The sequence below is a fragment of the Hemiscyllium ocellatum genome, chromosome 4, assembly GCF_020745735.1.
Source record: "Hemiscyllium ocellatum isolate sHemOce1 chromosome 4, sHemOce1.pat.X.cur, whole genome shotgun sequence".
Classification (NCBI taxonomy): Eukaryota; Metazoa; Chordata; class Chondrichthyes; order Orectolobiformes; family Hemiscylliidae; genus Hemiscyllium; species Hemiscyllium ocellatum.
The window spans coordinates 67,869,897-67,889,149 of record NC_083404.1 but is presented as its reverse complement, the minus strand read 5'-3'; the positions used below and the strand labels follow the sequence as shown (position 1 = coordinate 67,889,149).

The window sequence follows — 19,253 nt, the reverse complement described above, 5'->3', positions numbered from 1 at the left end:
TAACAGCATGTCCACTCCCCCCACCCATACAAACTGTCTACCTCTCCATTTGAACTAAAGAGCAATGTGAGCCACAGACACTGGCAGTCCCTTTGTCAATGCTGAAGTGTGTCAGCTTGCACGAAGAGAACATGTAGATAGGGGCTGGTAGCATCCAAATAAGTGCAAAGCGAGTGTATACCAAGAAAGTAAACCAAGAACCAAAAAATAATATATGTGTACGTTCAAGAGATGTATGTGTATCCCTGCATGGAAAGCAAAGTAGCAGATATATGCAAGTCATAGGTGTCCCTGAGCTGAAAAAAAGCACTGAAGGGCTAAAGCAATGTCTAACTTGGACCGAGATGCAGTGTTTTGCTTTGACAACTTGATGGACAACGAGTTAAAAATAATCGTTCCCATAGAGGATGCAGGACCTTCTGAAGAAAAAACAGTTGGATGATGAACAAGACAATCAGTGAGCTGCACTGGTCAGATACCCACTCCAATTTACATTGTTGGAATTTGTGCTGTTTACTTTCTTGGGAAGGAGAGAAGCATGCCAAGTGATAACAAATAAGGTGAGTGGAAGCTTAAAGGGTTGCAAATACATGGATTTACGGTAGTCATGGTTCAATGGTGAAATTTTGAAGTTGCCATGTTAAGCTTGAGTGAAAACAAATTGCAAAAAGTCTTCTTGAAGCTGAGATTCTCATTTTTTCATTCGCTCTGTATTTTCCCACCGCTTTCATCATTGCTCATGCCACACCAGGGAGAAGAATGTTTTATAATGATATTGATATAATTGGTTTATAGCATCCTGGTTTAATGATAACAACACCCACAAGAAGTACCAATGGCAGATTCAAAACAACTGCATGAAACTAATTAACCATAGCTGCCATACTCTAACGGAAAGATGCTTACATAAATGCTATGCACATCAAAACTAGGACAGAGTTTTTAACTCTGGGCAATTGTTACATGTAACAGGAGAAAAAAACAAAATTCTTATATTTCAATATACAAGCTTTCATTGAAGTAATACCCTTCTAAGCTTAATGAACAGGGAACATTTAACACCACCTTAAAGGTACAATTACAGACAATTTTTTCTCTCAGGTGAAAGTGAGGACTGCAGATGCTGGAGATCAGAGTCAAGATTAGAATAGTGCTGGAAAAACACAGCAGGTCAGGCAGCAACCGAGCAGCAGGAAAATTGACGTTTCGGCCAGGAGCCTTGATAAGAACTCCTGCTTAAAACGTCATTTGTTTCTCTCACTTGTGCCCAAGGAATTTGAGCTTTCTCTGGGTTCAAGAGTCAGGTAGAGAATGACATTAATATTGCCAGAGATTAACAAAAAAATTACATAGAACATTGAGCTTGAAAATTGGCTCATCTGTCCTGCTTTTATCCTACATTTCAGTCTCCAATTCAATCCAGCTCACCTCAAATTTTCTTCGTAAAAAACAAAATAACCGTGGATGCTCGAAATCAGAAACAAGAACCAAAATTGCTGGAAAGGCTCAACAGCTCTGACAGCACCTGTGGAGAGAAATCAGGCTAATGGTCTGGATCCAGTAAGGACCTGAAACATTAACTCTGATACCTCTTCACAGATGCTGCTAAACCTGCTGAGCTTTTCCAGCAACCCCTCCGTTTTTGTATCATATCTTTATACTTCCTTCACTTTCATGCATGCTACCAGTTTCCTTTTGAAATGTTACATGTATTTCTGTACATCACTAATTGTGGTAATAAGTTCCACAAACTAACTATCCTCAAGATTAATACAATTTCTTCTCATTTCTACATTTGTGTCATTTGTAATTATGTGGTAATAATTGTTATGAAGATGTGGGTGCACTGTTTCTTTAAAAAAGTTAAAAGCCAGCAGAACTACCTGACAGTACCAAGTGTTCTCAACAAGATACAATGTAGCTTGTGGTCCAGCAGTTAGTGTAGCTGGTTGCCTAAAGACAAAAACAGTTTCGAATTAGGCCAATCAGTTAAATTTTACCACCCAAAAATACCAAATTCCAATCAAGTAGTATACTGACAATCTTAAAAGCCAATGACACAATCCCATGCTTTGTGATATAAGACTGGGGAAAATTGAACAGTTGAGTGGAGAACTGCCATGCCGCCAGTATATAGAGACTGCCCAAAAAAAAAGCTCTCTTAAAGATACCTTTATTGATCCATGACCTGTGAAGCATAATCCCCAAGAAGAAGAAAAGACACAGGAAGACCCAAGTAGAAGATTCAACAACTGGCTGGTTTTGAAAACTTGAATTTTTGGTAAATCTTAATTGGGGTTTTTTTTATCAGATTAGTATTATATAAAGGAAAGTAAAAGATAGGTTAGAGGAAGGAGTTGTAAGGAGTCATTAGTTAATCATTCTCTGTTATACTTTAAGAAATAAAGCTGTTCATTTTTACTTTAAATTGTTCTTGGTTTCTTGGATTTCCACAGATTACTGTACAGGATACATCTTTTCTGTTTTGCTGGTTTAAAATAACATAATTCCCCATGTACAACCAATTCATAATTTTAAACACCTTGAGCAAGTCACCACCATGTACACTTTTCAAAAGAATGCCCTGATCTGTGACTCTTTCCTGGTAGCTATAATCATTTTCATTATTGTTACCATCCCTATAAGTCATTATGGCACTTTGCTCAGTGCACCCATATCCTTATTACACTTTGAGATCAGTATTCAAATGAGATCTAACAGAGTGCTCTAAAAACTTAAGCTATCTTTACGTGGTTTGGATTCGATACTATATTTTTTGAAGTAGATCTCAATGTTTAACATTTTAAGTTACTCTGCTGTTTTCAAAGATCTGTATCCCTAATTCTTCTACCCTTTTAATTTCTTATCATCTGAGGTGCATGGGGTGTTTTCAGTTCTTCCTATGAATGTTAATCATCTCTCATTTTTTATACTCGTTTACTCTCTCAGTCTGATAAATTGAGTACTTTCACGTATTGCGTTGTATTCTTCATCTGTGTTCATATGCCTGCTAGGTCAATGTTATTTCCAAGTCATTTGCCATTTCGAGTATTACTTGCCAGGCTTTCAAATTGAATTGAAGCTAAAATGATAAAAAGGTTATTCCATATTTTTGTTTTCCTCTTCTGTAGCCTACTAAGAGCAGTAAGTTTAATCAAACTACACTTGTTTTAGAAAAACACAACCTGAAGGATTGAGTAGAGTATTGGGACCAGCAGGATGACAGCACAAAATGGGAACTGCCACTCAGAGACAGAGATATTTAATTGGGGAGGGAGGGGCTCAGGTAAAGAAACTAGAATAGTGAGGAACAGAGAGTGTCTTGAGCCAAGATTGGAGTTTGATCAGAGAACGAGGTGAACAGAGATAGACTGGGGAATGGGTGAGACACGAGTGTCAATATTTTAAGCAGAACTGAGAGCAGCAACAGTGTGGGAAGGATGGCTAGAAAACAACACTGCTCGTGCAGTGCAGGAGCATTTTGACTATAGTTCTAAAAGAAATTTATCACACACGTAATTGAATAGTAGTTTGCTTCTCAACTTCTCATTATTGTTACCACCTCCATAAGTATGCTTTCAAAGTTTGGACTACTCTTTCTGCCAGACCACTGGATGATGGATGGAGCTATGCTTACATGCTGAATGCCACTTGACTTAAGGAATTACTTGAACTCCCTGCTGGTAAATGATGGCCAGTCTGTGATCAACACTTGCGGGAGTCTGTGTATTGCAAAAGGTGCTCGCAATTTTTCAATTGGTGACCCCATGTTTGATGAGTGAACTCAATGCATGTCAAATCACTTTGAATGGATGTCCATAATGACTAAAAACATACAGCCATGAAAAGATCAGCACAGTCGACATGTAATCGAGTCCAGGGTTTCCTCAGCCATTCCCACAAGAGTGGGAGAACTGCTGGCTGTAAGTTTTGTCCTTGATAGCACTCTGGGCATTGCCCCACCAATGTAGCTGTCTTCATCCAATCCTGGTCACCAGATATAACCTCTCACCAATGTCTTCATTTTGGAAACTCCCAGATGACCCTGGTAGAGTTCAGCCATTACCTGTGCTCAGGACAATCATTCTTGATCACCATAATTATCAGCTATGCTCTATGGTGATCCGGTTTCACCAGGTTCAGTTCTGGTTGCTCTTTAATTTTTGCCTGTCACCAGCTGTTTTAGTACTACCAGGATAGGATATTTTTGTGTCCAGAGTTTGATATTTTCAGCAATGACAATATGGCATGCAGAAAGTTTAAAACCAGAATGGACTGTTCGAGTCACTGCACAAAGATGGTGTATCCACCAGTGAGTGGCAGCACAAGGCATTTGCCACTTGGCCTCCAAGGCAATGTTCCAACTTGTAACTGTATGCACTTAGAATAAGCCCACTGCCAAAATCGACCTTAAGCGATGGGCGGCATGGCCCTGTTCTCTTTCAAAAAATCTAGCAGGGGTTTGTGGTCTGTTGCTATTACAAATTTAGGTCTGTAAAGGGATTAGTGGAACTTTCTCACACCACAAATGACCGTCAAACCTTTCTTCTCTAACTGGGTATATCTTTGCCTGGCATTAGCCAAAGTCCAGGAAGCATACCCTATGGAGCACTCCTCTCTGCTGGGTCACCTGTGAGTAAACACTACCAGATACTGGATGGGGAGGCATCACTTGTAAGCATCACATCTCACTTGGGATTGTAGTGTGCCAACATCTTAGTCAACAATAGCTGCTTCTTCGCTTCCCTAAAGGCTACCACTTGTCTACGAGACAATATCCAAGGTTGACTCCTTTTCAATGGCAGATGTAAGGGTAGCAGGATGGAGGCCTGGTTGTGTATGAATTTTCTGTAATAATTCAATAACCCAAGGAAAGATGTGAGAACTGACGCACCTTTGATCACCCTCATTTTATCTTCCAATGGGTGTAACTCAGTCTTGACTCTGTAGACTAAATAGGTCACTTGAAATGCATGGAATACAGATTTTTCCCCTCCCAAGACACATACCCGCTTTGCAGAAATGTTTAAGCACTAAAGTTCTCTAAATGTTCTTTATTGGTCTTCCTGGTATTAACACATCATCTAGATAAATGGCAACCTGGAGTAGACCTTGTAAAATGTTTTCCATCAACTGCTGGAAATTCGGACATTTTACAAGGCAGACTTGTATAACAAACCCTTATGGGTATTAATTGTCATATATTTCTGGTAATCCTCATGCAGTAGCAATTGCAGGTGTGCACGGTTCATGTCTGGTTTCGTGAAGGACACTTCCCCCCCATCTCACAATTTTGCGTATAAGTATGCTATGCAGCCAATTGGGTATTTATCGAGCTATGAAAAGCGGTTTTGTTTGAAATCCCCACAGAAGCCAAAAGACTAATTGGACTTCACAATCTGCATGCTTGGTGCTGCCCATTAGGCAAACTGGACTGGTTTGATGATTCCTTCATTTTCCAGCCTCCTGTACTTTTGCACGTAAGGCAAACGGCAATGGGCAGGTCTTGCAGAATCTTGGGTTTACTTCTCGGTCAACAGGTAAGTGTCCCTCAACCTTCCTCAAAAACTTCCAGGTATTTAATTAGGACTTCACTCAGGCAGCCATTTCCGATGAAAAGTGTTGACCTAATCAAGATGAATCTTTCTCAACCGATTTCACCCCAAGCCTTTTATTATAATCATTGGTAATTGAACCAGCTGCTTCAAAGAAGGGACTGGCACTGAAGATTGAACCGTTAATCTGTAGGGGTTGCCCAGTGTAGGTTCTCTGGCTGGCTGAGTTCTTAGGTGAACTTAAGGGTTGGAAGACTAAAGCAAATTTGGTGAAGGCTGCTTCCGCAAACACTGATACAGCTGCGCCCAAATCAACTGCCATTAAAATTGCATGACCATTCAATCAGACATATATTTTGATTGTGTAGTGACTGGAACACGGTCAGGTCAATCTCAGTGACTGAGATCCATGATTAGGATTGTTAACCTGGGGCAATCAGGAAAGCCCTGGCTGACTGATATAAACAAGAGATTCAGAACCTTCTCAAATTAGGGGACTGAATCTGTGCTGGCTGGGCCACAGTCAGTGTGTAACTGTTGGTTACTGCATTTTTGGGGAGAGGAAACCTGATTCCTGAATTATTTAGCCAGTTTGTTAACTGGTATTCCTTTAATGAGGACTGATTTCTAAACTTTTGAAGTACACAATGTGTTTCAGGTGTAACTCCGTACCCATTAGGGGATTGGTGTTTCACTGGCTGATTGCAGCCTGTATGTTACTCTTTTCTCTTTCACCTTTTGAGAAATGAACAATGTTGATTTTTGTGGCAGGGCTTAGCCCTTGGACCCTGGTTTTATTTGTTTTTTTATCTGTGTCTTCACTTTTTTTGGTGTTTTTGACTGAGCCCCTGTGAGAAACTACAACTTTCCAGATGAGCTGTTCCTGTAAGTAGGCCTGCCCTTTAGACTAGGCCTCGGAGTGTTTGGGAGAAGATTTTGCCTTCAGGAGTGGACCAAACCCCTGAGTTAACTGTACCTTTACAATGTACTATGTTCCTGTGAGTGGGCCTGGTTCTCCAAGGATGGGCCAGGACTCTATGGTGACTGAATATCTGTGTGCTGTGGGGTGTGCATTTGCTGCCTTTGGGAGTGGACTCTGGCCTTAGCAATGGACTCTGCAGTTTAGAGTAGACTCTCATACTGATAATGCACTTTGCATACTGGAGTGGACTCCATTCCTGGGAATGGACTTTGTATTTTGAGGAGAAATATCTGTGCTAATGGATTGTGTATCAGAAAGGACTGTTTGTTGATAATTAATTATGTTGCTTGTTGGATTATCACCTGCACTGTTGTCTGTGTCCCTCAGTCTGGCAGGCCTTACTAAGCTGGGAGGCTCATAGGTTGTCCTGAAAGCTGTTAGCCTGAGAGCTGGAGGGTGCATAGGCCATCCTGTTAACCTGAAGGTTGGTAAGCTGTCCTGAAAGCTGGAGGGTGGTTAGGCCACCCTGATGCCAATTGCCCTGAGCCAGAAGGTGGGTAGGCTGTTCAGAGTGCTGTTGGTGTGAGAAGGAGTAATAGGTACTGGCTGTCCTAGAGGTGGTCAGAAGGTGCATAAGGGCAGGCTAAGATCTGGAAGGCTTGGCAGCTGCCCCTGCATGCTGCTGTCCCAGGGGAAGGGCTGCCTTAGAGGTGGCTGGAAGATGTCACAGCAGCCCACAGGCAAGATGGTGCATCAGGGTGGATGAAAGCCCAATGGTATATAGGGGCAGACAGAGCCTGAAGGTGGTTAGGCCATCCTCCATGCTGTCACCCTAGTTGGGTATTGGGGCAGGCTGTCCTAAAGGTGGGTAAGGAAGCCGGAAGGTGGGTAGGCCATCCTTACTGCTGTCACCCTGGGTGGCTGAAAGGTGTCAGGGTGGACCAAGAACTAGGTGTTTGGGGTGGGGGGAGGGGGGCTTGCTGAGTTTCTGGGGGTCTGTACTGAATGCAGTTTATTATGTAATTGGACTGTCTTTTATGTGCAAATGTCATTGTTACTGTTTGTAATGATTGATTGAAACTGGGATTTGAGGTTTGTCCTCATTTCCCTGAACTGGTTGAATGGTAGGGTTTGGGGCCTAGCTCTACTGCTCCTCTCCTTGTAAGATTGCTGTTTCTCTGTACACAGGCGTTAAGTTTAATTGTTTTGTAAATTGAATTGTTTAACAAAATAAACAGGAGATTCAGATGGTCTCCTCAGTTTAGGGACTATTTTTGAGCTGCCTTTTTTTTTAAAAAGGGTGACTTGGTTACACTTTACCAGCCTCCTTGGAGTTATTTTAGATTGCTTCTAATTTGGAAGTTGCTGCTATGATCATTGAAGTGGCTAGCATGCTGATGGCACTGGTATCGTCTTTAAAGCCCATTGAGCACCTGAGCAATTTGCTGTGTGCAGTTCCTGACACTTGTCCTGAAGATAGCAAGAGGGAGAAATTTAATGTCCTGTTTTACAGGCAGGAACCTTGAGGTCCTGCTACATGGTATGGTGCACAGGTGGGACGTCCTCTCTCCTCAGGACCAGCAGTGGAGGCAATGACAATGTTAACCCAGTCAGAGGCTGTCACCCTGACTAATGTACTCACAGCCATCAAGCCTAGTGTCTAGCAATGTCAGAAGAAGGTCAATGACTTTCTGCACTTTACTAACAGAAGTGCCACTTCTCCAACGCCACAGGTACTGTATCAATGACCCATCAAAGCTCATGCACTCTGACTCTGTCTCAATTATATGCAACATCTTCCTTTACTTGCAATCTCTCTCCCTAATCCCAAAAACCACTAACCCTGCATAACTCTAAACTGCCTACTCACTTGCTCTATATATCCAACCTGACTCAAGCAAGACCAGTGCCATCCACTTTTATCTCCCTTAATACCTGCTTCTCTCTCATTCCAGGAGGAAAAACAGTCCGTAATGGAACACATAGAATCAAGACTAGTAGTAGGCTGTTGGCAATTGACTTTATTCTTATGTGGAGAGCAACCTGACTCAGACTAACCTGAATAGCTGACTAACCATATTTAGGGATGTTGTGAACATTCAGATAGGCTCAATGAATTCCAAGAAGACAGTGAACAATTCCATGTATGAGTTAAGTGCATATCCCTGCTTGTACAGTGTCCTTGCCTCCGCAATACTACAACAGTTGCTGGTGCACTGAGGTGCAAACTGGATTGGGATTTAATGAGTTTGTTGAGACAAGCACATGTCAGATGCTAACATTCTTGAATGTGAAATGTCACCAGTGCCTATGGAACAAACATTGAGGTATTGGTGCCCCATTTCCAGCACAGAGCATCAATGGAGCATGCAGTAAGCTAAATTCATCAGGAATTCACTAAGAACAACTCTGGTAAATGGGAAGCTGAACAATTGAGGCAACCTTTTGTTAATAAGGTATTTAATAGGCAATTATCCTTAATGAACTGAGCTAGTGCCTGGAGGTAAAGTAATACATTTTGTAGTTGTAGTCTGTTAAGAGCGAGAAACCTCAGTTTGGTAATGAGTGGGTAAGATTTGAAATGGCAGGAGAACTTGGCCCTGTGGAGTAATCCTTCTACAATGTGGGAAATCAGGGAGACTTCCAGCATCCAAGGAGGAGAATCAACATTTTGGGAATGATTGATGAAGGGCCCCAAAACATCTATTTTCTGCTCTTTTCCTGCTGTGCTTTTCTAGTACCATACGCAACTCTGATGTTCACTATCTGCAGTCCTCACTTTCTCCTAGATTTCCAGTATCCTGGGTTCTGTACACAGGAGGTATATTTGGCTGCAATTCCTGATTTGCCACATGCAGCACCTACTACAGACAGACTTGTAGTGAGGCTGAGAATGTCACAGCACACTTAATGAGCTGGTCTGTAAGGGCTACGCAGTTGGTTGACAGCAAAAGATACCCTGGGCAGGCAGTGCAGAAGTCTTGTATGAAATGGCTTCTATGGAAAGCAAGCATCTTTGACTGCAAGCAAGCAAGGATGGTGTTGCCTCTCTGGTGTCAGGGTGGGGGATGTCTGAGTGGGAACAAGATATTCTGAAGTGGAAGAGTGAACAGCCAGAGAGTGGTCCAACACAGGTACAAAGAAATGAGATACTGCAGAGGGAGCTAGGTAGGAAGATGAAAAGCAGGACCTCTCTTCTAGAAGAAATAAACTGGCCAGAACACCTGGCATTGACCTAGGCACTGGAAATGTTAGTGGCAGAACTAGTGCTGTCAACATTCCTTACTAAGTTGTGGTGATGCTGCCACTATAACAAGGGTATATTGCTCTTGGTTACAGTTCCATAGTTTGCGTTTATCTACTTGAATGCTTTTAGGTGTCCTCAACACTTCTACAATGAACAGGGAGTGGCCAGTTCACCCAGTGCAGGGTTTGGTTTGGTGTTAGCACGCATTCAGCTTTTTGTGGCTGGGCAAAGACACAGGCGTGTGTTCTGTTGATCCAAACTAAACTTCAAGACAGCCACTGAAGTTTTTGCATCACTATCAGAGGGATCTGAAGTGCACATGAGTTTGTGCCAGAAGGCTATAGACAACATTTCATAAATCTGAGGGTTGTGGATCAAACCTACATTGAGTTTGAAAGGTTTGAACAAAGTAATTTTGATAGGTAGATAAGGGCATCAAAAATAGAACAAACCTATGATGCTCTTGATGATTTTTGGAGGAGTTCAAACATTTACTTCCTGAGGTAGAGAACTCACTTGGAAGAGCAGAGTTAAAACAGCATGATTAGCAGCTGAAATGGCTGATTGAGTTGGTCTATAAAACAAAGTTGGGCTTCCCAAATCCATTTCAATCCAAGGTAGATATTGAGGGAAAAACACAAATCCTCATGTGGTAAAGGACAGGTAGACCTCTGAAGATCATTGGGATCACTTACCACAGGGTAAAATGAAACCCTTAAAGGGGACCGACAAGTTAAAAAGCTCTGTTTCCACTGCAATAAAGTTAGGCCACATGAAATCAGTATTGGTAGATCAGGAAACAAGCCAGATGTAGGAAAACAGGATAAACTAGTGAATTTTGTTAATGGTAATGGAAAGCACAGTGGAAGCTAGAATACTGCAGCAGAATGTACAACCAGGTCAGAGGTTGGTTAAGAAGAAAGTGGCAGATCTTAAACCATATACTTGTGAAGGTAAAATTTACTTTGGCCAGGAGCAGCAGGTAAAGAGGTACACTATTAAGAGGTACAGATCCTCTCCATCTTCTTATTGAAAGATGAGGAGATATGTACCTCTGAAAGACTGTTGCCAGAAACTGCTAGTAACAGGAATTCAAGTGAGACAAGTGCTAAATTATGTAGTCCAGTGCAGAAGTCATGAAATGAGTACAGGACAAACTCTCAGCTCCAGGAATATAACTTATAACTTGCTAACGATATAGCTAGTTCACAGGTAGGAGTGCTGCCTATTGGCTGGAAAACCAGTGGAAATTCAGGCAACTGAATAAGTCAATGATACCTCCTGGGATTTTTCCTGACTGTGGTAATGAGGTTACACTGTCACCAGTTGAAATAGGAGAGATAAGGAAGTGGAATTAGCAAAGATCTTGTTTGATCAAATGGTTGAGACAAACCAGGAACAGATGACAAAGCAAACATCTTTAGTTCAGAAAAATTAAGTTACAGCAGAAAGATGAAAATTTAAACCAATTGTATCAAAAGGCATACACAGAAAAAGAATCCAAATGTATCCCTGAATGCTACTATCTTAAATTCCAGTAATGAGGAAATGGAGACCATCACATATTTAGGCAGATGGGAAATGGGCAGAACTTCATCAGTGCTACCTGCTATTTTTTTCTTAAAAAGTGGAGAATCAGGCAACTGAAGTGTTACCGGAAATCTATTCTGGGATTTTTCCTGTTTATGGTAACAAGTTGAAACAGAAGGAGAAATTAAAGAATACAGATAACGAAGTTGAAGGAGAATTATCAGAAACCATGTGGTTGAGACAAAACAGGTGGAGGAGAAAGTGGAATTTTTTTAGCTCAAAGAAATTAACAGATACAATAGAAAGACAAAAAAAACTGAAGTAACTGTTGCTGTGGTTCTGTTCGCCGAGCTGGGAATTTGTGTTGCAGATGTTTCATCCCCTGTCTAGGTGACATCCTCAATGCTTTGGAGCTTTCTGTGAAGCACCTCTGTGATGTTTCCTCCGGCATTTATAGTGATTTGTACCTGCCGCTTCTGGTTGTCAGTTCCAGCTGTCCGCTGCAGTGGCCGGTATATTGGGTCCAGGTCGATGTGCTTATTGATTGAATCTGTGGATGAGTGCCATGCCTCTAGGAATTCCCTGGCTGTTCTCTGTTTGGCTTGTCCTATAATAGTAATGTTGTCCCAGTCGAACTCCTGTTGCTTGTCATCTGAGTGTGTGGCTACTAAGGATAACTGGTCATGTCGTTTTGTGGCTAGTTGGTGTTCATGGATGCGGTTCGTTAGGTGTCTTCCTGTTTGTTCTATGTAGTGTTTTGTGCTGTCCTTGCATGGGAATTTTTTTTTGACAACCAGAAGCGGCAGGTACAAATCATTATAAATGCTGGAGGAAACATCACAGAAGCTCCCAAGCACTGAGGATGTCATCTAGACAGGGGACGAAACGTCTGCAACACACATTCCCAGCTCAGTGAACAGAACCACAACAACGAGCACCCGAGCTACTAATCTTCTCCCAAACTTTGAAGCGACTATATCAAAAAGTGAGGAATAGAGTTGAACATGTGGCTACAGGGATCATGCAGGAGGGAAGAGTTCCAGCTAAATAGATTGCCACTCATTATGGGGGTAGGTGAGACCTCTACAAACAGGATGGTCTACACATGGACAGAGGGATACTAATATCCTGGTGGTGTGTGTGTGTGTGTGTGTGTGTGTGTGTGTGTGTGTGTGTGCGTGTGTGTGCGTGTGAGTGTGCGTGCGTGCGTGCGCGGGGGGGGTGTAGAGAGAAGAGGGGGCAAGAAAGGGAATTTGCTAATTCGCTATGGGAGGGTTTAAACTAATTCGGGGGATGGGAACCTAAATTGTAGTTCCAGTGTCCAGAAGGTTGAGCAGGGAGGTCAGAAATGACATTTCAAGGTTACAAGAGTTCACTGGCAATCAGGAAGATGGTTTGAAGTGTCTACTTCAAACAGGAGCATCTGGAATAAGGTGGGTGAACTTGCAGCATGGGTCTGTCCCTGGGACTTCAATGTTGTGGCCATTTCAGACATGAATAGAGCAGGGGCAGGAATGGTTGTTGTAGGTTCCAGGATTTAGATGTTTCAGTAAGAACAGAAGATAGCAAAAAATGAGATGTGGCCTTGTTAGTCAAGGACAGTATTATGGTAGCAGAAAGGACCTTTCAGGACTTGTCTGCTGAGGTTACAAACAGGAAAGGAGAGGTCACCCTGTTGAGTTTTCTATAGGCATCCAAATAGTTCCAGAGATGTTAGAGGGAAGGATACCAAAGATGATTCTGGATAGGAGCAAGAGTAACAGGGTACTTGTTATGGGGTCTTTATCTTTCCAAATATTGAGTGGAAATACTCTAGTCCAAATACTTTTTAGATGGTTCAGTTTTTGTCAGTGTGCAGGATTGTTTCCTCACAATGTAGACAAGCCAACAAGGGGCAAGGCCACATTGGATTTGGTACTGGGTAATGAACCAGGCCCTGTTAGGTTTGGAGGTAGGTGAGCACTTTGGTGACAGTGCCCACAATTTAGTTGATTTGCCTTTAGCAATGGAAAGGGATAGGTATATACCACACAGCAAGAGGTATTGCTGGGAGAAAGGAAATTATGATGCAATTAGGCAAGATTTAGGATGGGGAAGGAAACTGCAGGGGATGGGCACAATTGAAATGTGGAGGTTATTCAAGGAACAGCTACTGCGTGTCCTTGGTAAGTATGTACCTGACTAGCAGGGAGGAAGTAGTTGAGTGAGGGAGGCATGGTTTACTAAAGAAGTTGAATCTCCAAGAGGAAGAAGGTGGCTTATGTTAGGATGAGAAGTCTAGTTCAATTAGGGCACTTGAATTACAAGTTAGCCTAAAAAGAGCTAAGAGCCAGGAGGGGACATGAGAAGTCATTGGCAGATAGGATCAAGGAAAACCCCTGTAGGTATATCAGGAATAAAAAAAAAGAGATTACAGCCAATCAAAGATAGAATTAGAATCCCTAAAGTGTGGATACAGGCACTTTCAGCCCAACCAGTCCACACTAATCCTCTGAAAAATATCTCACCCAAACCATTCATTGATATTTACCCCTGACACTTGCACCTAACCTACACATCTTTGGAAAGCAGTGGGAAGTTGTGTGGAGTCAGGAGAGTGGAAGTGCAAAATGAATATTTTGTGGGAAGCCAGGGAGGAGACTGCAGAGCCTTTGGCTTTGATCTTTATGTTGTCATTGTCTACAGCGATAATGCCAGAAGATTGGAGGATAACAAATGTGGTCCCTTTGCTCAAGAACATGAATAAAGACAACTCTCTCATCATTATAGACCAGTGAGCCTCACTTCAGTTGTGGGTAAAGTGTCAAAATGTTAGTGAGGATTCATCTTTTTGGAGAAGAATAATCTTCTCATTCCTGAAGAAGGGCTCATGCCCTTGGATGCTGCCTGACCTGCTGTGCTTTTCCAGCAACACATTTTCAGCTCTGATCTCCAGCATCTGCAGTCCTCACTTTCTCCTATGGATAGTCAACACTGTTTTGTGAAAGGTAGGTTGTGCCTCACAAACTGAGTTCTTTGAAATGGTGACCAAACGGGGTGGATGAGGGTAAAGCAGTTGATGTGGTATATATGGATTTCAGTAAGGTGCTTTGATAAGGTCCCCATTGGTAACATTGCACAAAATATGAAGGCATGGGATCGAGGGTGATTTAGCAGTTTGAATCAGAAATTGGTTAACTTAATGACCAGAGGGTGGTGATTGATGGGAAAGATTTATCCTGGATCTCTGTGACTAGTGGTGTACCACAAGGATCTGTTTTGGAACCACTGCTGTCTGTCATTTTTATAAATGAGCTGGATGAGCATTTAGAAGGATGTTAGTAAATTTGCAGATGACAGTAAGGTCAGTGGAGTTCTGGATAGTGTTGAAGGATGTTGCAGGTTACAAAGGGTCATAAGCTGCAGATATTGGCTGAAAGGTGGCAGATGGCATTTAATGTAGAAAACTGAGGTGATTTACTTTTGGAAGAAGTAACAAGAATAAAAAATACTGGGCTAACACTAAGATTTTTGGTAGTGTAAATGAGCAGAGCTCTGTCCATGTAGAGATCCCTAAAAGTTGTCAATCAGGTTGATAGGGTTGTTAAGAAGGCATACAGTGTATTAGCTTTTTATTGGTGGAGGAACTGAGTTTTGGAGCCATGAGGCCATGCTGCAGCTGTACAAAACTCTGGCACTTGGGGTATTGCATGCAGTTTTGGTTACTGCATTATGGGAAGCTTTGGAAAGGGTGCAGAGGAGATTTACTAGGATGTTGCCTGATATGGAGGGAAGAGCTGAAAATGTGTTGCTGGAAAAGCACAGCAGGTCAGGCAGCATCCAAGGAGCAGGAGAATCGACGTTTCGGGCATGAGCCCTTCAGGAATGAGGAAAGTGTGTCAAGCAGACTAAGATAAAAGGTAGGGAGGAGGGACTTGGGGGAGGGGTGTTGGAAATGTGATAGGTGGAAGGAGGTTAAGGTGAGGGTGATAGGCCGGAGTGGGAGTGGGGGTGGAGAGGTCAGGAAGCTGAGTTTGAGGGTTGGGACTGAAACAAGGTGGGGGGGAGGGGAAATGAGGAAACCGGAGAAATTAGTTCATCCCATGTGGTTGGAGGGTTCCTAGGCAGAAGATGAGACGCTCTTCCTCCAGCCTTCATGTTGCTATGGTCTGGCGATGGAGTCCAAGGACCTGCATGTCCTTGGTGGAGTGGGAGGGGGGAGTTGAAGTGTTGAGCCATGGGGTCGTTTGGTTGGTTCGTCCGAGTGTCCCAGAGGTGTTCTCTGAAACGTTCCACAAGTAGGCAGCCTGTCTCCCCAACATAGAGGAGGCCACATCGGGTGCAGTGGATGCAGTAAATCTGTGTGGAGATGCAGGTGAATTTGTGGTGAATTTCACCTGCACCTCCACACACATCAGTAAATGTGCTGCACCCAATGTGGCCTCCTCTATTGGGGAGACAGGCTGCCACTTGTGGAACGTTTCAGAGAACACCTCTGGGACATCTGGACCAACCAACCCAACCACCCCGTGGCTCAACACTTCAACTCCACCTCTCACTTCCACTCCACCAAGGACATGCAAGTCCTTGGACTCCTCCATTGCCAGACCATAGCAATATGACGGCTGGAGGAGGAGCGCCTTATCTTCTGCCTAGGAACCCTCCAACCACACTGGATGAACTCATTTCTCCAGTTTCCTCATTTCCCCTCCCCCCAATCCCCCCCCCCAACCTTGTCTCAGTCCCAACCCTCGAACTCAGCATCACCTTCCTAACCTGCAATCTTCTTCCTGACTTCCGGCCTATCACCCTCACCTTAACCTCCTTCCACCTATTGAATTTCCAACGCCCCTCCCCCAAGTCCCTCCTCCCTACCTTTTATCATAGCCTGCTTGACACACTTTCCTCATTCCTGAAGAAGGGCTCATGCCTGAAACGTTGATTCTTCTGCTCCTTGGATGCTGCCTGACCTGCTGCACTTTTCCAGCAACACATTTTCAGCTCTAAATATATGTATGACAATGGAATAGTGTAGGATAGATGGGCTTCAGATTGGTTCCTCAGGTTGATGCAACATCGAGGGCCAAATGGAAATTACAGCACAGTAAAGGCCATGTTCTAAAGTGTACACTGAAGAAAACTGAATACCTGAATTCTTTGGTCTTAAAAATTAAGGCTTGAGGAGGAAATGGAGGCCATCACATATTTCAGCAGATGAGAAATGGGCAGAAGTTCATAAAGTTGTATTGCCAGTGGGTTACTGAAAGGTATTGTGGACAGCACATGAATTACCAGTTGGAGGTCATTTAGGGATAAGAAAAACTCCAGCAAAAATGCAAAAATATTTTTACTGGCCTGGACAAAAATGTAGTTGCATTTTGCCAGACATGTATATACATCAGGTAACTAGAAAATCACCAGCAGTAATTAGTCACACCTTTAAAATCTACTCCTGCATTTGAGGAACCTTTTTTTTACAAGTCTTAACTGATTGCATAGGACCCTGACTTAGCAAATACCTTTCCTCTTTGTTTTAACAATGTCTCCACTAGATTTCCAGAGGCTCATAGCTAAAAGGATTGTAGAAGAGTTGATCATATTTTTCACTAGATATGGACTGCCCACAGACATACATACAATCAGATCAAGGGTCAAACTTAACTTCCTTGAATAATTTTGAAATGATCCACTTAAGAATAAAACAATTCAGATCTAATGCATATCATCCAGAATTGCAGGGAGCACTAGAAAGGTGGCATCAGACATTAAAGATCATGTTGAGGCCTTGTAAGCAACACTACCCAGATGACTAGGATAAAGGAATTCTGTTTGTATTTTCGTCAGAGATACACCATATGAATTGACCGAATTCAGTCTGTTTGAATTTGTTTTTGAGCATTAAGTGAGGACCACACATTCCATTGAGAAACAGGTAAGTCAGAATTCATATCACATTTGGACTGACAAACTTTGGGGAATGGTTAAATAGAGCAGGGGAGGTGGCTAGACAACATTTAAAAGTATCACAGCATTCAATGAAACGAGAAGCAGGCAAGAAATCAAAACCTTGCAATTTTGCTATTGGGATAAAGTGTTAGTGTTCTAGTAATGGTGAACCTTTTTAAAAGCAAGGTTTAGTGGACCTTATAGTCAAAAGGAGATTGAGGTGAACTCCTTGATAAGGAGTCTAGACAGAAATCAGTGTCATGTGAATATGCTCAAAAGGTATTTGATAAGGGAAGAAAGCAAAAGGAGAACATGTTATTGGTTACAACACAGCATAAAGAACCAAGTTTGGAAGATTCTGAACTGGACATTCCTCAAATTAAACTTAACAATGAGGAAGTTATCAAATTGGGATAAATTGAGTTACCTTCCAGATTAAAATTATATGAAGTTATTGCTACTGCAGAGAGAGATGTGGAAATAAGCTGGGAAATACATAATTACACATGATATAGGAAATGCTGTTTCAATTAAGCAACATCCTCAAAGGCATAACCCTCTAAAGTGGGCATAGGTTCAAAAGGAGATTGAATGATTGTCATCTTGGACGATGCAAAGTGAGTTACAATGAATGGAGCTCACAATAGTATTAAGCAGATAATCTACACATAACGATTGGGTGCTATCGCAAAGTCAATGAAGTTACGATGACGGATTCATATCAGATTCCATGTCTGGAAGTCTGTTGAAAAAGGTGGGAGGAGCAACTAAATTGGACTTGCTCAGAGGGTACTGGCAGGCACCCTTGTCCAAAACAGCAGTCAATTTCAGCTTTCATAACACTGAACAGACTATTAGTTTCAAGCCATTTCATTTGGTATGAAACATGCACCAGCCACATTTCAGAGACTAATCAATGAGGTAATTTCCAGATATGCAATTGTGTAGTTTATAGTGACCTGGTGATTTTAGTCATACGGAAGGAACATTAACATTTATCAGAACTGTTTGACTTCAGGAGGCATGCTTGGTAATAACCTGGCCAAAAATGAATTTGCCAAGCCCAAGCAACCTTCCTGGGCCATGTTGTTAGATATGGCAAATGGCCCCATAGGATGCAAAAATAAAGGTCATGGGGAGTTTCCCATATCACCACCAAAAAAGCAGTACTACCATTCCTGGGATTGCATGTGGCTGTTCCATTCATTTGTATTACTAAAAGGCAAGAAGTTTCAGTGAATAGCAGACTGTCAGAAGGCATTTGACAGCCTGAAAGCTATTAACCACTAACCTTGTGTTAGGCACACCTAATTACATAAAGCCATTCAAAGTGACTATCGATCTGAGTGATGTGGGTGTTGGTGCTGTGCTCTTACAGGAAGACCCATCAGACCTCCAAGGAAATTGAACATTCTTCAACAAATATTTGACAATTGAGAAGGAGACTTTGAGCTTGGGGTTGGTGTTAGTGTCTCAGATACATTGTTTGTAACAAACAATTATATACACTGATCATAACACTGAAATTTGTGGAGAAATTTAAGAACAAAAAGTCCTGACTGTTTAGGTGGAGCTTGTTAGTCATTCAGTTTGAAAATTGTGCATGTGGCAGGATGAGAAAACAGGATTGCCAACACATTATCGAGACTAGTACAAGAAATCGAGACATTCAGTGGCAGGAGTAAACAGGCTGAAATAGAATATAGTAGTGCATATTTATCGTCAATGTAATGTTTGGGTGTTGTAGTGTACAAACAGTAAGATAAAGGGTTTAAAATAAAGTCCTCTTTAGATATTGTTTTTTTTAAGGGGTGGTGTGACAATGCTGCTCTTTTTTAATAAGGTTATTCTGCCCTTGGTTATATTTTTCAGAGGTGTCATAAAGTCAGAGGTTCTGATATCTGAGTTTATCTATTTGAGAATGCTTTTAGTCTTTCAAAACACTTGTGCAATGAAAGGGAAGTGGCCAGTTCAGGGGTTTGGTTTGCTTTTAGCAAGAGGTCAGTTTTTGAGGCTGAGAGTCAAAGAAACAGCTCCATGTTGATCCTCTCTCTGACATCTCTCCTGTAAGAAC

General features: G+C 42.2%; 1 protein-coding gene across 1 annotated transcript in view; it reads right to left on the bottom strand.

Moving 5' to 3' along the window:
* rims2a (regulating synaptic membrane exocytosis 2a) overlaps window positions 1-19,253 on the bottom strand; it is an 839,749-nt gene that overhangs the window by 685,686 nt on the left and 134,810 nt on the right. The window contains exon 4 of the mRNA XM_060824314.1: window positions 11,003-11,021. Within this exon, the coding sequence (XP_060680297.1) occupies window positions 11,003-11,021 (19 nt within the window). The remainder of the gene's footprint in view (window positions 1-11,002; window positions 11,022-19,253) is intronic.